Source organism: Anopheles bellator, chromosome 2 (assembly GCF_943735745.2).
Source record: "Anopheles bellator chromosome 2, idAnoBellAS_SP24_06.2, whole genome shotgun sequence".
Classification (NCBI taxonomy): domain Eukaryota; kingdom Metazoa; phylum Arthropoda; class Insecta; order Diptera; family Culicidae; genus Anopheles; species Anopheles bellator.
In genome coordinates, this window is record NC_071286.1 from 48,935,195 (window position 1) to 48,951,698 (window position 16,504).

At 38.7% G+C, this 16,504-nt stretch overlaps 1 protein-coding gene across 4 annotated transcripts in view; it reads left to right on the forward strand.

The window, feature by feature from the left end:
• The first annotated feature begins 7,333 nt into the window (after positions 1 to 7,333).
• LOC131211207 (muscle calcium channel subunit alpha-1-like) overlaps positions 7,334 to 16,504 on the forward strand; it is a 35,610-nt gene continuing 26,439 nt past the window's right edge. For all 4 annotated transcript variants that reach the window (XM_058204601.1, XM_058204599.1, XM_058204600.1 and 1 more), the window contains exons 1-3: positions 7,334 to 7,778; positions 9,948 to 10,193; positions 13,628 to 13,734. In XM_058204601.1, the coding sequence (XP_058060584.1) occupies positions 7,549 to 7,778; positions 9,948 to 10,193; positions 13,628 to 13,734 (583 nt within the window). In that variant the 5' untranslated portion in view covers positions 7,334 to 7,548. The remainder of the gene's footprint in view (positions 7,779 to 9,947; positions 10,194 to 13,627; positions 13,735 to 16,504) is intronic.

The following is a 16,504-nucleotide window of genomic DNA, read 5'->3' on the forward strand; positions in this document are numbered from 1 at the left end:
AGAGAGAAGGCAAAAAGAGAAAGCTATAGCAAAATGAACTCGGATGAACGTTCGAATACTCGATTCGAGTTTCATAATAGGGGGGATCATCGTCCAAAAGTTCGGGCAGCTTGTCTGGCTGCATCGTGTGAGAGATCTAAAACTGGCGCAGAAGATTCTGCTGCTCAATACCTTTCTGCTACCAAGGCTCTGGTACGTTGCAACCGTTTGCAGCGCTCGACAACTCGACGTGGCGAAGTTCTCTCACACCATTGGATCTCTACTATGGAATGGCTCTGGTAGTATGCGAATACCACTTCACCAACTGGCGCTACCCCAGAATCGAGGTGGAATGAATCTACATATTCCGTTCGTCAACGCGCAGGGTCTACTGACAAACCGATATCTCTCGGAGCAACGTTGTCTGGTAATCGGCTCGGAACACATCACCAACGCTGGAAACCCACCAAACGTAAAAAGTATCCCGTCAACCTATCCGTGCTTCCGAAGGGTTATAGAACACCTGGCATATGTGCCAACAACCCTTCGTGAAACACCATCATCACATCAAGGGTGGTCGAAGCCTCCCCACAAATACTATGGCGGAGAGTGTGGAGAAACAGCAGCTCGAGACAGCTCTCATCTAACCAGAGATACTTTCTTTACATGCTGGTAAATAAAAAAAATTCTAAATGCCGACCACCTCTTTCGGACTGGAAGAGCCAACACCCCGACCTGCCCACACTGTCCCGCAGTTGAGACCCTGGAGCACAAATTCACAACATGCCTCCGTGTGTCTGTAGCGTGGGAATACCTGATGCGGAGGGTCTCTTAATTTGCTCCAGGTTCAAACCTTTGCTTTGAAGATCTTCACTGTCCTACTCTGAATCGAATCACAGCAAGTTCACGAGTCGCAATCCTTAGTGTTTTTTCAAACTACATCATCCACATAATTGGAAACAAAGATGCTGCTATCGATGTAGAAGTCCTCTCATGTTCTTTGTAAACATGTTCATTGTTGTTAAAGTGTAACTAGGGGGCTACACGAAGCGTGAAAACTAGCGTAAAATTAATTTGTAATGTCAAAACGTTTACGCGTCGTGTGGCAGCAAAAATATAAAAACGAAACGTGAAACGTGTTTACGTTCGTGTTTTTGGTCCAAGAAAATAGAAATAGAAGAGAAATTAATTGATTTCTGAATTTTTTTATCTGTTTTTTCCGATTTTGTTGGTATACCAGCAAATAAAAACATAAATTATTCTCTGTTTGTAAGCAAAGCGTATGAAAAAAATAATTACGCTCGGGTTTACGCCTCGCGCGAACCGTAAACGTTTTGACAGCGCCGCAGCAGTTTGGCATTAATCGTTAATGTCAAAATCATTACGTTACGCTTGATGTAGCCCCACAGTAAGTCCTATATATATACTACGAATAAACATTTTATAAAAAAAATCCTCTCTTTTTACATACTAAAACAACATATGGGTTGTCGGTGATGGCTCACAACCCAAACTACCCATTTATACCCCAAAACTGACCGAAGTAACAAGAGCCTCGACTCCAAACGAGTCGGCGACTATGGTTCGTCTTCAAAGGCGCGCAAAGGAAGTTACTCAAATTGACGTAAAAGGCAAACCGACTCCGAAGGCTCCCAAAGAAAAAAAGGAGACTCAATCTGAAAAATTCCGAACCTGAATAAACGAATTTCCTAACTTCCCCCATTCGAGCGAAGTTCATTAACGTCAGCGAAGTTCATTAACATTAACTTCTTCAGTTTCTTGGTCTAGTTGCGTTCGCAACACTGGGGTGTTCAATAAGTTTTGCGGTTCATTATCAGAAGGCGTTGAGTCGAAAAAAGTGACTAAAGAGTGATGTGAACCTGGTTCGTATCTAGAAATTAGCAAAAAGGTGTTAGCATAAATTTTTAGGGATGCAAAAGGAATTTGGTTTGTGGATTACTTGTTGCAATTCTGAAAACCATAAATGATGATTACTATTGTAACCTCTTAGACCAGTGGCGAGGCGTACACGATCCCCCCTATTATGAAACTCGAATCGAGAACTCGAACGGTCATTTGAGTTCATTTTGCTATAGCTTTCTCTTTTTGCCTTCTCTCTTGCTGTATTCTGCTTTCTCTGTTACTGTGTTCACTCGATCGTTCGAGTTCTCGATTCGAATTTCATAATAGGGGGGATGTACGACGGTTAGGTCGTTGTACATTGCGCACAGTTCGCTGTTGTAGCGGTTCCTCCATTGTACCTCCTCACATATGAAACCAAATACAAATCTTAGCATTTTCCTTTCGGACGCGGCTAAGAGGGTTTCGTCAGTTTCGAGGGTTTCTATACAACACCAGATTCAACCTTCGCGACACGAGTTGCGAGCGTAATAGTTTACCTGTTGGCTGTTAGTACCATAGCGCGAATCTCCTTAGTTATTTATGTTAGATTTGTATTCAGCAGTGGAGTTCCCGGCTGCTCAGTAAATTGGTCGTTGAGTAGTTCATCAAAATGCTGGTCCCATCGCGAGAGGACCTTTGGCTGGTTACTGATCAGATTTCCAACCTTGTCGCCGCAGCAGATGACCAGGTGATCATCAGGTGATCAGATGAAGTTGTTTCGGTGACCTGCTACCGCTTTGTAAAATTGTCTTGTGGGTCCGTAACGCTGTATGTTTTCTTCAAGTTCACGTTTTTTTGTTCTTCGTACAATCGTTTCTTTTTCTTGTGAACTTGTTTCTCTATTCTTATGAGCTGAGCGTGTGGACACCCACGAGGCTTTATAGATGTCTTTTCGCACAAATTTGGTACGTCCAATCCGGAGGTTCCTTGCGGATACAAAATTGATCAATCTGTAACCATTTTCGTTGCTTGTACCTAGTAAACTGTGAAGGCTGGTGTATTGACGGTTCACCGGCTTCCTACCGACTTTAGCATTGAAGTCCTCCAAATGATGTTTAGGTCATTTCTGGGACATCTGTCCAGTTCTTTTTGAAAAATGCCCTACGAGTAGTACTTTTTTCTACGGTTCTGTCCTCGGTAGGGGCGTGAAAGATCTGACGACTGGCCAGCTCTATTTTCTTTATTTCCCCAATGATTCCTCGTGTTTATAGTGAGCACGGGCGGCCGACACGCTCTTCGGTATTTTATGAACTTCTTGGCACCTGAAAACTTTTTATACCATAAATAAACGATTGCTTCGATCCACCTAACGAACAGTCAGATAAGCCATAGCCACCAACATTTGGAATACTCCCGAGCACTTAAGTTCGTGTTTCACACAAAATATGGTGCATATCTATCAACCTTCTTCTATCTCCAAACCTTCTTCTATCTCTTCTTCTATGTATATAAAAGAAAGTCGCAGATTGTTGGAATGAATGGAGCGATCTGGCTGAAAATTGGTAAGGAGGTACCTTTATATTCCGACCACAATGAATGTTTTTGTTTTTCATGTATTATAGAGATTTTGAGTTGTAAACTCATTCTTCTCTTTTATATACTAACTTAGCTATAATTATTTCTAACTATGATATATTCTTTTCTATTTTTAATTCATATAGTATAAGTATAATTATTATAACCTAATATATAATATAATCTATTATGATAATATGATAATGGTATATAAAGGTATATAAAAGTGAAAAGGTAAATTGTGATATAGTAATACTTTAAATACTACTTAAAATCCAGTTTTTTCGTTCCAATCCAACTAAATCAAAATTTCTTTGGTTCTAATTTATTCCCTTCGACTTAACTGCTCGGTCGTTCTCCGGTAGATTTCTGGGCGTCTTCCCAGATCCCCTTGAAGATTATAAGCGGCAAGTAAATCGAAGTGTCCTTTTACTATTTTGTAGTTTTTTAAATGATAATCTATGAATTGATAATTATTTTAAAATTTTTTGAATTGAATTGAAACGAAAACAATCTGAAATCTAGTTGAGTCTAATTTAATATAGTAAAATGAATTTAGATATATGTCAACATAGTAGGTAGTCAATATAGTGATGTAGTCTAATATGTAGTATAAGTTGATATGATAATTTGATAATAAGATATAGAGAATGTAATAAAGCATGTTATAGTAATACTTATAGTAAGACTTAAACTCTAGGTTTTTCCGTTCCAATTCAACTAAGTCAAAATTACTTTTATTCCAAATTATTGCCGTCGATTTTCCTGCTCGGTCGTTCTCCGGTAGATTTCTGGCCGTCTTTCCCAGATCCCCTTGAAGATTATAACCGGCAAGGAAAACGAAGTGTAACTTTACTATTCTGTAGACGACAATGAATGTGCACATTATTTTTTCTTCATACTGAGACGAGACAGACAGAGCGCGCAACAGCAAACAATTGTCGGCTTCTCTTTCTTGCTAATGGAGGCGAAACATTGCGAATAAAATGACTGAAGAAGAGCACAAGCCGAGATTGGTCACTCAATTTCGGGTGAGCGCGGGATCCGCCGATATTGGGCCAATGAACGTTCATTGTCAAAAATGTAACGTATTCAAATGTCCCGTAGAAACGATTGTCAAAGAACGTAGGTTTAATCCGACATTCAAGATCTTTATTTAGTTATTTTTACATTAAAAAATAATATAGTGGAAGATTAACTTATTACAGGGTGTTTCATTAACGATGTATGATTTCATTTGATTTTAAAAAATAAACGGCTGAATATTTTTAAATGGTTGAACATTTGTTTGAAAGGTTCATTCATTACATTTATGTATAAAATATAATTCTGGTTGCAGAAAATTGCGAAACATGAGAAATTTATTTCCAAAGTGCAAGGTCGCCAAATAATTCGTCAAAAGCACATTTCATTGAAGATCATTTCCATTTATGTGGCTATGATAATAAGCAGTATTATGGTTCAGAAAACCCACAGATCGTGCAAGAGAAGCCAATGCACCCACAACGAGCGACTTTTTGGTGCGGATTTTGGCTAATTGGTTTTTCGGCGAAATTTAAGCTGATAACTTGGACGGCGTTTGGTTTGAATAGGACGGCGCTACGTGCCATAGAGTGACAGCTACAATCAAAATTTACGTTATACGAACATACCAGCAGCTATTGACAATAAAAATATTCAGCCGTTTTTGTTTTATAACAAAATGAAAAAAAGCATCGTTAATGAAACACCCTGTATCATTATTCTTACGTATTATATTTCTTCTTCTTCTTATTAGACAAAAACCACTGGGCGGTCTTAGCCTGCACCACAAAGTTCATCTCTGATGCTTTCTGTAACGGTTTGTTTTTACGGGAGGGGTTTTTGGTCCCGTGCCAATTTCCCTGGCACGCCGGTATAGGGAATCGAAACCATGGCTGACTGTTTGACAGCAACGAGCGTTACTAACTGCTCTATCTCCGGGGGCCCATTGCCTCTGGGCCCACGATAAGAAAAATGTGTTTTTCTTATCGTGGTAAAGAACTTATCGAACAGCCTAGTAATATTTAAATTGCAAAATTAAGATTGAGAAACGCACGAAGAAGAATTCACAAGACATCACACTGTTTCTGAACTGGTAAGATCGTAGAATCCTTAAAATATCATTAACTAATCGACTGCCCCCTTTGTGCCTCTGGACGGCCTAAGCGGACTTTACGGACTGGTTCGTCGTCCGCCATTGCCATGATATGACCAGCCAACTGGAGCCTAGTGAGACGCACACGCTGCACAAAAGAGAGGTCGTGGTACATCGCGTACGGGGCCAAATATCAAGCTGAGCATCTTCCTCTCGGTCCACTTAGCTACCAAAATGTCCACATGTAAGCAAGGCCAACCATAAAAAGAGAATGGGTGTTTACTCACGGAATGCTTTGAAACCTTCTCCACTCCGGGAAAAAGTGTTCTCGGCTGGTTAGTCAAGATTAAGACTCAACTACACTCATGGTCGACATTACGTTTGGCGCGGAAGAGCTGAACCTTTTTCCTATAAGTAAACCAAATAAACAATGAACGAAAATGGCAAAGGAATTATGGTCTGGGGATGCATTTTTGCACATGGAACTGGGAAGTTAGTCTAGATCGAGAAGTCAAGGTCGGAAAACGGTTCATTGACGAGGATTGAATGCTACAGCAGGACAATGCCCCAATCCAAGGCTAAAGTATTAGTATAGTATAGTATATACTAAAGTAAAGTATAGTAATGCAATTCCTGGAAGTCAAGATGTTTTAGACTATCCTGCACAAAGCTCAGACTTGTCTTCTATCGAAAGCATGTGAGCATTAGTGAAACATCGAGTGACTCAAAAAGTGCCACCGTATTTGACGGAATTAGTCAGGAAAATTAAAAAAGCATGATCTACAATAACAGCAGAGGATTGTAGGAAGTACCATAATACAGCAAAACTATGATTTACACGTCTTATGTAATGTTTGTGATTGATTTTAGATTAACTATAGTAAATGTTTCATCCTTGTATTTTATAAAATCTTTTTAGTTCTCGAACTAAACTTCTTTTCGCTATTTCGTACTGCTGACCATAGGCTAATTTAGTTGTTCTTTCTTAAGTTTGCAATTCTTCGTCCACGCCCACCTGTCGTTTAGGCCGTTCATTGCCTTTCAAGTAAACGCGTGGAGCTATGCTGAGTCTTCATTTGCAGGAGGGCTTGTGGATTGTGTAGTTTTGTAAATAAAATGTTCCAATGTTACCTGTGAATAGAATGTCTCAATAAGTTATGATTAATAAGAGTATGAACAAAATTATATTTTGCATATTTAGTTTTTGTAAAAGATCAATTGATATCGAACGTAAAAATGGAGGAGAATTTGATGTCCACCTACATTTTAATGATGAGAGTTCAGCATTAGTTTAAAAATAACCATTTTAATTGTGAAAGACGACATCGTAGTATTGCGTCACATAACGTTAGTCAAAAATAGCACAGAATACTTTACACCAATACTGCCATCCGTCGGTACTTAACCATACACCATGGGCACTATGGACAAACAAACAAAGGAATCAAAGAATCGAAAGAAAATCATGTAAATGTTTGATGTATATAAATAAAAAAAAAATTTTATGAAGGAATTGCAATATGGGACTATCAAAATCACTTTGTTTACTGTGCATGTTATATTCTCTTTACAAAACTAAATTGAATATAAATCAACATAGAAAGAATACCAAGTTACCAAATCAATTCTGACTATTGTTGGACTTTCTATCTTTTTTTTGCCACTTGTAAAATTAATTTCTCTCCCGTTGTTCACAAACACGAACAATCACTACACCTGTCTTGTAAATAGAACAGTGCAATGAAATGAGATTTCGAAAGCAATCTTAGTTTGCCGTAATTTCACTGTTCAGTTTCATGTTGTTTTTCGTCGTGTGCGGTAGACTGTAACCTTGACATTACTATTCGCGAAATATCGTTCATAATAATAACATTATAGTGAACAATCTGTGCTGTGGCGACTCGCAACATCGATAATTGTTTTTTCCACTAAGGAACGAACTGTGCGATATTCCAGCTGGAAGACACAAACATTAGATATGCACAAAAACTGAAATTTTGAGTGAAAAAACCGGAGGCAGTTTAAATCAAAGCTACATGAAAATGGCCTTAACAACAGGTGAAGGTGCAGCAACGCAAATGTTTCCGAATGTTGGCCTGAGTGCCGACGATCAGTTGCCGAATGATGGTGCCGGAGCAAACAATCAGCTTAAGCGACCTCAAAGACGACCAGGAAAAGTAATGCCGGATCGACCACCACGTGTGTTTTACTGTCTCACATTAAAAAATCCTCTGCGAAAGCTGTGCATCAAAGTGGTTGAGTGGAAGTATGTGATATTACTACTTAGGATGTTATTTGTACTAGCCGAGTGAAACTATGGTGTTTGTTACGATGCAACATAGTTTAAGCATCCTATAGCGTTTTACATTTTGAAATGTGTGTTTTTAGATGTAAATATCATCATAATTAGTCACTTGGTAGCTGCAGTTGACTAAAGAAAGTTGCGAATTGGAGCTGCTTTTCATCTCAGTACTACGATCATTTAAAAAAAGTAAAAAATGTGTGACCCCTACGTGATCGTCATATGTATTTGAATTAGAGTTGTTGATTAATGCATATCGTAAGCGAAGTGATTAACACCAACTTCGTAGTACCAAGATGTTTCAACATATTCGAGAATATGTCCAATAATAAAGCAGATGGAGCCTGCTACTCGTGCGGCAAATGAACGCAGCCGTCATGTGTAAGAACACGACGTTCCGTACTTCGTTTAAAGAAACCATCAAGGCTTCTTCGGCAGAGCTTAATTTTGCTAACGAACCTGGTCCAAGCCGACCGGGTTTTGGAATAATCTGTATAGAGTGTATAACTATCCCACGATCAAGCGAAATTCACATCCTCTTTATAGGAGGTCAAGAAGAGTCCCTACGAAGTCCCAGAGCGACGGTAAAGTACTTTAAGATAGTGATCAGTGTACGACAGATAAACATGTGATTGGAAGTTCTGTGGAAGCCGAGTTCTGCTGTTAAAACTGTGAACATTTTTCCGATTGGCATATAAACATACAGATGCTTGAATATGTTTGTAGCGATTGATTTTATTATTGTAATATGTTTTTCATGATTTTATATTTGTTTCAGTTCAATCGATTTGCAATCTTTTCGTAATCATATCGTCTCCCTGTAAATGTGGGTGTAGCAATTAACTCGAGTGGTTTTACTGCAGATCGCATTACTCACTAAATGTCACATTTTTTTTAAATGAAATATGTGTTTGATAGCTACTGTCATTACGCATGTAACGCAGTATAGGTTTTATAAGTCTTAACAACACCTGTTTTAAGCATTAGAACATGTCAAGTTTTGTTCCTGGTGAAGTTTTTTTGCGGGAAGTACTTTTTCATTACTGCTTGCACGGCAGAAAAAAGGGATTCTTGTATCGAATCGTCACTGGTGATGAAAAGGGGAGTTATTACATAAATCCTAAACGCAAAAAGGCCTGAATACAGCCTGGTGAACCAGGTCCATCGCAAACAAAGCGAAATTTTCACTTTGCAACGGCTATGATTGGATTGGATTTTGTATTATAGAGGCGTTGGTCAGCAGCTAAACATTAACCTCTTTCTACGATACTACCTTAATTTAAATTTAAATTTAAGACTGAATTTAATTCTCAAACCTAGTGCCTATTTCGTCCCCCATGGTACCTGGGCAATGCAAACCCTGCCCTTTCCGAAGGACTTCCACTGGCAGGGAAGTTGGAAGTAAAAGTAAACCCTTACTCTGAGGGAGTCGGCGACTATGGTTCGTCGGCAAGGGCTCACAAATGAAGTGACTTTAGTTTGAGATGAACTGAGCCCTGTCTCTGCGGAGTCTGCGACTATGGATTGTCGACAAGGGCCCAAAGCGAAGGTCAAATGCAACAATTATGATGTGCATATGGTGGGATATGAAAGACGTGGTGTACTTTGAGCTTTTAAAACCTGATGAAAATATTGAAGAACAACCCCATCAACAACAATGAATACATTTGAAGCAAGCATAAAACGATGAGAATTGGACAAAAAAAACATAATAAGTAGTTTTTTCAACATGACAACGCTCCACCATCGCAAAACTGGTCAAAACCTATCACGAAAATTTCGGATGGGAACTATAAACCCCGCCGCTGTATTCAACAGATGTTGTTCTTTCGGACTAGCATTTTTTCCGATACATTAATAACTCTGAGTAAGTCTCTGAGTAGATCGCTGATAAAAATAAGAAGTTCCATCGACATGGAATCGAGGAACTGCCTAAAGACGGGAGAAAGTAGTAGCTAATGACGGACAATACGTTCATTAAGGTAGTCGAACGTTTGTTGTAGTTAGGTCACAAATGTCGAATGAAACCACATGAATTAATTGCTACACCTAATAACAATCTGAAAAAAACAATGTTTTTTTGTATATTTAATAATAATGCAATCTTTTTTTGTTTTTTTTTTCGATTTGTAGGGCTTTTGAGTACCTTATTTTATTGACAATATTCGCCAACTGTGTCGCTCTTGCGACCTACACACCTTTTCCCAACGGTGACTCTAACGCTACAAATGCACTACTAGAAAAAGTAGAACATGTTTTTTTGATAATTTTTACTCTCGAATGCGTGATGAAATTAATCGCATATGGATTTATTATGCATCCTGGCGCATATCTTCGAAGCAGATGGAATATGCTGGACTTTACAATCGTTCTAATTGGGTAAGGAAAACTAAATATTAAAAAAAAATAGGCATGACTAATTGATTTCAATATTATACAAAATTTAACAAAATATCAAGAACATAAAGAAATAATCAACAATTTCTTTACTTCCTAGTAGGTTTGTAGATTTAAGTCGTATTAACAAGAGGTACAAGTATCAAAGCCTTCTACATTCATCAAAAATAGTGCCACCATTAATCATTTGAATACTACCATTCGATAGTTTTTTTTAGGTACTGCCGGTAGGTTAGTAAAATTTAGTTTAGGCAGGTAAATAATAATGGCCATTTAGGACCCATTTAGTAAGCAAATCATGGACTCAGTTTTACTATCTTACATGTTGTTTATGAATATTTTATTGATTAGTGTTTTTATGAGCAAGTTTATTAATCATGTCATTTGTTTTGCATGTTCGTTAAAGTATTAACAATTTGGAGGACTTAATGTATATGACCAATCATGGAAAAGTGAGATAGTAAAATAGAGAGTCAAGTCTGTTGAATATGACACATTGAGTGCTATATATTATCCAAAGATAAACACATCTTCATCCGAGGCGGGGAGGCGTCCCGCAGCCAATAGTTTTCATTGTATCCTGAACCAGTTTTGATTTGTTTCCAGGCGCTTTGTCATGGAGCAAAGTTAGCCTGTTAGGCTCTTGTTAGGAGTTGCCTACGAAAAATGTTTGGAGTTGCCGATACAAGGTGTGGTGTAGTATGAACTTTGAAAACTTAATGAAATTATTGATGGATGGCCATCGACAACAATTAATGTGTTTGAAGCAGGCTTTGGCCATAATATGACCAGAATGCAGTATTGAAGTGAAGTATGGAAAAGTGAGTCTCTGATCGAATCGCTTGTTCTATCGACACGAAACCTGTCAATTACTTGAAAGATGTGAGAAAGTAGTAACTAACGACGGACAATACTTTTATTAAAGTAGTCATATGTTCTGTTGTTGTAGTTAGGTTATGAATATCGAATAAAAATTGCAATAAATAATTCAAACTCCTAATAGCATGGATTCCGTACTAGGCAAGCAGCACCATCTTTTCAAACAGAAGCCTCAAACAGTGCCTCATAAGTTGTACCTTGTAACTCTATTATTATTAAAATTTTAATAATTTACTAACACTCACTTCAGATAATCCTTGAAGTTAACTCTTCGATTTATCAAAAATATCTGGAAAACTTGATATCACTTGCGAATATCATATGACATATGACAAAGCATTAAGTTGGGGAAATAGAATGTAGGTTTATTGTTTATTAACAAAACGAAAATTCGGTACTTTTACATAATTCATTTTTAGTAGCTTTCCTATCGCAGAACGCTGAATTACGATCTTTACTGCCAACAACTGGACCGCTTAAGGCTAGCGTTTCACCATAAATGGCCAGAATTTGTCAACAGAAGAGGTCCATCAGGACAAAGAAATGTCACACACGTATATAGTGACCATAAGTATGAACATTCCGCGAGCTTAGGTGGGAAGTTATAATGCATCCACAATATACGAGGGCCGTTCAAAACGTATAGCGACATTTGAATTTCCACGGACTACGTATACTAGATTTTTGGTTTTTTGTGTGGACATTGCTACTTATATTACTCACTTATTGTGACAAGTTCGGCTATTTTGAACCATTAATCGCCTATTAATCAGTCAATTTTTTTGACAGCTGTTTTGCTTATACGTTTTTTGGCTCAACGGCTATTTTTGTCTGCTAGTAATTACAAAAGTAATTGACCACGAAACGGTAATTTGAGTTTTGCAAACAGGAAAAGTCACTTGGGGGCAGATTTATGGAATACAGAGGCTGTGGCATCATTGGTGTCCTGTTTTGTTCAAACATTCGCGCAAAAACCGCGATGTGTGGCGCGACAGCCAATTTTTGGTGTCCCACAAATCCGGGCGTTTGAAACGGATTGCTTCGGGCAAATCGCGCATAACTTGCAGGAAATATTTGTTATTGACTGTTCTATTTGTTAGCAACAACTCACATACTTTACTTTGGCACATACTTTGAATAAAATAGAAATTTTCATTTCAATGTTACAAACATTTGACTTCTTTGAAAAAAGTCCGATTTTATAGTTTTAGACCTGGTAACGAATGTTGAAAGTATACTAGTGCGTTCAATAAGATCGTAGCCTCGATAACAGAGGGTGTTACCACTAGGCTAATTTGTTATGTTGGTACACTCTTCTTTTGAACGTATATGAAGTTTTCTTTCAATCGGTAACTTAGTTTTTTTTTACAAGTCATTTAGTATCAACTCGTCACAGGTTTTTTACAACCAAAAAAAAGTATCGTGCAGTGATTGACTTTTAATTTTTGGAATTTTTAAAAGTATAGGAAATTTATGAACCTATGTTAAAAGTGTATTAGGATGTTTCGCCTTAAATTAGTACATTGAAAGGGGTATTTCTTAGTTAAAACGTGGCCGTACTAGCCTTCAAATCAATCCACGTCGAAAACGTCAAAAAACAGACACAACACCTCAAATCATAAAAAACAGGATATCGTATTGAAAAATCGTTGAATTACTGAAAAAGATTTAGTACAAGCCCAAGTCATCTCATTGAGCAGTATAACCAATAGTTTGACTGAAGTATTGGGTTTCAGAAAGCTCTATGCAAAATGGGTGCCAAATTCGCTAAAAATGGAACGATGCACCCGCTCATAAGAGCATTTGAAAATTTGCAAAAATCCATAAAATTTGAGTTGTTGAATTATCCACCATTATTACTCATTAGATTTGGCCCCTAGCGACTTCCATCTGTTTTCATACCCGAAAACATCATCTGTGAAAAGCGTTTTTCATCAAATGATGACGTTATATAACAGCAGCGGAAGTGCCCTTCCAGTTTCTCACTTCAGGGATGGAATTTATAAATTGGAGTCTCCTCGGAACAAGTGTATTGATGTTCAGGAAGGCCATAATGAATAATAAAGTGTATTTCAAAGCATAAACATGTGTTTTTTTATCCAACCATACGAACTTACTGAACACCCTAGTAACGCCATGAAAAAAAATCGAAAATCGAATATTCGTATCCGTCATTCGTTCGTCCTTAGTCTTAAGAAATTGAGGTCCAAAGAAGATTGTGAAAATCCATCACTAAATTGTTTAGGTTGATAAGTACCATTACTTATCGTCGCAATTACTTAGTGTCATTATGAAGTTACCTTCCAAATGACAACAACGAAACGGGGCATATTTGACCCCCGAAATATGGTAATTAAATGTTTGTATTTCACGCAAAATTAATGGTTTACTTTCTCCCCGACTTAACTCTATCGTAATTATTGAAAGTATGGTCTCTTAATCATCAGTTTTCAAGTATGATCACATAAAAAAATCACCAATAGAAACAATCGTAACGAACAAATATAACGACTAATAAGTTTTTTTATCAAATGCAGCATGATCAGTACAACTTTATCCAGTATCATGAAGGATGGCTTTGACGTGAAAGCTCTAAGAGCATTTCGTGTGCTACGACCCCTACGATTGGTTTCCGGAGTACCGAGTTAGTATTTTGTTATCTTCTATATGTATAAAAATGGTTGTTTGTCTGTCTGTCTGTACCGCTTTTTCTCCCAAACTACTGACCCAATCGGCTTGAAATTTTGCACAGAGTAGTTTTGTGACCCCGGATTGTGAATAGGAAAGTTTGACTCTCCCACACCTCCGGGAAGGGTGGGCTCCCATACAAACGTAACGTAACGTCACCCATACGTAACGTCTCATACGTAACGTCCCATTCCAACGTTTTCGAACAAATCGAACCAAATTCGATAGGCGGGGGTTTTAGGGGTAGGGAAATGTTCTGGTGAATGTTTGAAACCCCTCCCCTCTTTACAAAGGTGGGCTCCCATACAAAATCTAAGCTCATTTCAGGTAAACTCCGATAGTTTTCAAGCAATTTGAGCCAAATTAAGCTGGTGCGAGTTTTGACATGTATCCAACGGGAAGCCGATCATCTACGTCACCGGGAATCGCGATTGTCTGAAAAGGATGAGTAACGGGAAATGAAATGAGAAGCCGATCGTTCGAAACAAAGGAATAACGGAAGGGGGAAAGGGAAGCCGATCGGGCCGTCATCTGGAAGTCCGATCTTCTGAAACGCCGGATAGTCGTGAAATGAAAACGAAATGAGGCGTGGCGAAGCTCGCCGGGACCTGCTAGTTTTTATATAATTCTACAAGCACAATTCTGAACGAGCACTTTGTATTTTGTAGAAAATATTGCAATTCACTTAAAAGTACACTTTATCCATTAACCAATAGCAAAACAATAAAAATAATAATAAAAATGCTTCGGGTTTCGGTTTCTGGATCGGTTTATTGTTCGCTCTCTTTTTGTCTCTTTCGCTCGCTCACCGATTCACGCTTCCCTACCTATTCGTGCATTCCTGTCTGCGTTGGTGGTGGGTAGTGCAATCCGTCGTACACATTGCCAGTGGCTCCAGGAGGGTGTTGTTTTCGAAATTCGATGCGTAAATCGTTTCGCGCGCGTACAAAGGAAGATAAGAAAGTAAATTTGTGTTAGATTCCTGAAGATTCCTGTAATTTTATCTTACCTTCTCCACAAACGTGACGAGACGACTGAAACGAGCGAAGTGAAAAGTTTTCAACATTATGTTACTGTTACTGAATACTGTCCACTAAACTTACCTGGATTATTTCTATCAGGAACATACATGTTCGAAAGAGAAGCACTAGCACTTGGTACTTTGCCCCTGGCACTTAGAAAAAACAGAGGCCGAGGTTTCGTCCAGATTCGCCTAAGTCCAGAACAAAAGTTAAAGACAAACTGTCGGACCCTCGGAACTTCGGGACTTTGCCCCGATCTCGCTATCTCTGTTTTTCCTATTCCTTTTGCTTTCTCTCCTCCGTTCGTCTTCCACCTGCACCACGTACGCATCGCCTCTCGGCCATAGTGCCTTTCCTCTCCAGGTAATTCAAACTCACGGGGATTTCTTACGCTCTTTCCCCGGCAACCCACCTAACGCGCCTCATGCTCACTTCGTGCGCTGCGAGATCGCCCTCCCCCGGCCTCGTCGCAGGCAGAGGAGCGTTCGATCTCACTCGTCTCAGCCTTCCTCCGCCGCGTCGCAGGCAGAGGGGTAGCTCGGGCTCTCAAAATTGTTCACTGGGCAACTTTTGCTCGTAGTGACATGGGAGGGGGGTTTTTGCTTGTGCGTAGGGAACGCTGCATTAGCGAGAAAGAGAAGCCAACATTTTTTTGCTGTTGTGCGCTCTGTCTGTCTCGTCTCAGTATGAAAAACAAATTGTTACTTCATTGTGACACGGTCGGAAAATAAAAAGTGGTGCGTAACGTAATGTTTTTGACATTACAGATTAATGACAAACTGCTGCGCTTCTGTCAAAACGTATATGTTTTAACACAGGCCGAGGCGTAAACAGTTTGGCATTAAAAATTAATTTTACGTTAGTTTTTACGCTTCGTGTGGCCGCCCAGTATGAAGCTTTTTTTTTCTTTTCTATTATAGAGACTTTGAGCCGTAATGGCCTAACATTCGTCTCTTGATAGTATGAAGCTGATACAATTTGAACTGTAGTCGAGCCACTACTAAAGCAATGATCACCAAACTGTTACCTTACTTAGATACACTAGTTTACGTTATTTTTTTGTAATGTTGGTGATATTCACGTCAAAAGTGACAGGTGTGTTACCACTTATTTCGACAGCAGTCTGATATGGCCTGGTCAATAAAATAGGTAATTCGTTGTATACGCTACAATTTCATCCGGATTCTTGTAAGCAATAGATTTATTTGTTCTTGCTGCAATCAATTTTCAATTGTGAATCTAAAAAAAATCGTTGTTTCCAGGTAGAACATCCGGAATAGGCAGAAGCAGTCATTGAAACCCAGAGCAAAGAAAGATTCTGAAGAATATGCTAAACGAAGGCGGGACGTACGAAAGCATCGCCAAAGTACTAGGAAAATCAGTAAATTTTGTAAGAAATGCTTTGTTGTGGAAAAAAAACAAAGGAAAGGCGAGGCAAGAAAAACCAAGCCAACGACAGATCATCGCATATCACTTTTGGCCAAAGCGGATCCGTTTGGTTAGTCCACAACGATTTGCTCAAAACTAAATAACATTATTAGCCCAAAACCTCTCCATAGGTGGGTGCAAGAAGCTAATCTACTAGAGCTAATTGCAAGAAAAGTGCCACTATTTTGTGGAGCGAAGAAACCAAAATATATTTGTTTCGAGCAGACTCTCAGTGGAATGTTCGACGACCTGCTGGCAAATAATTTGATCCTACGT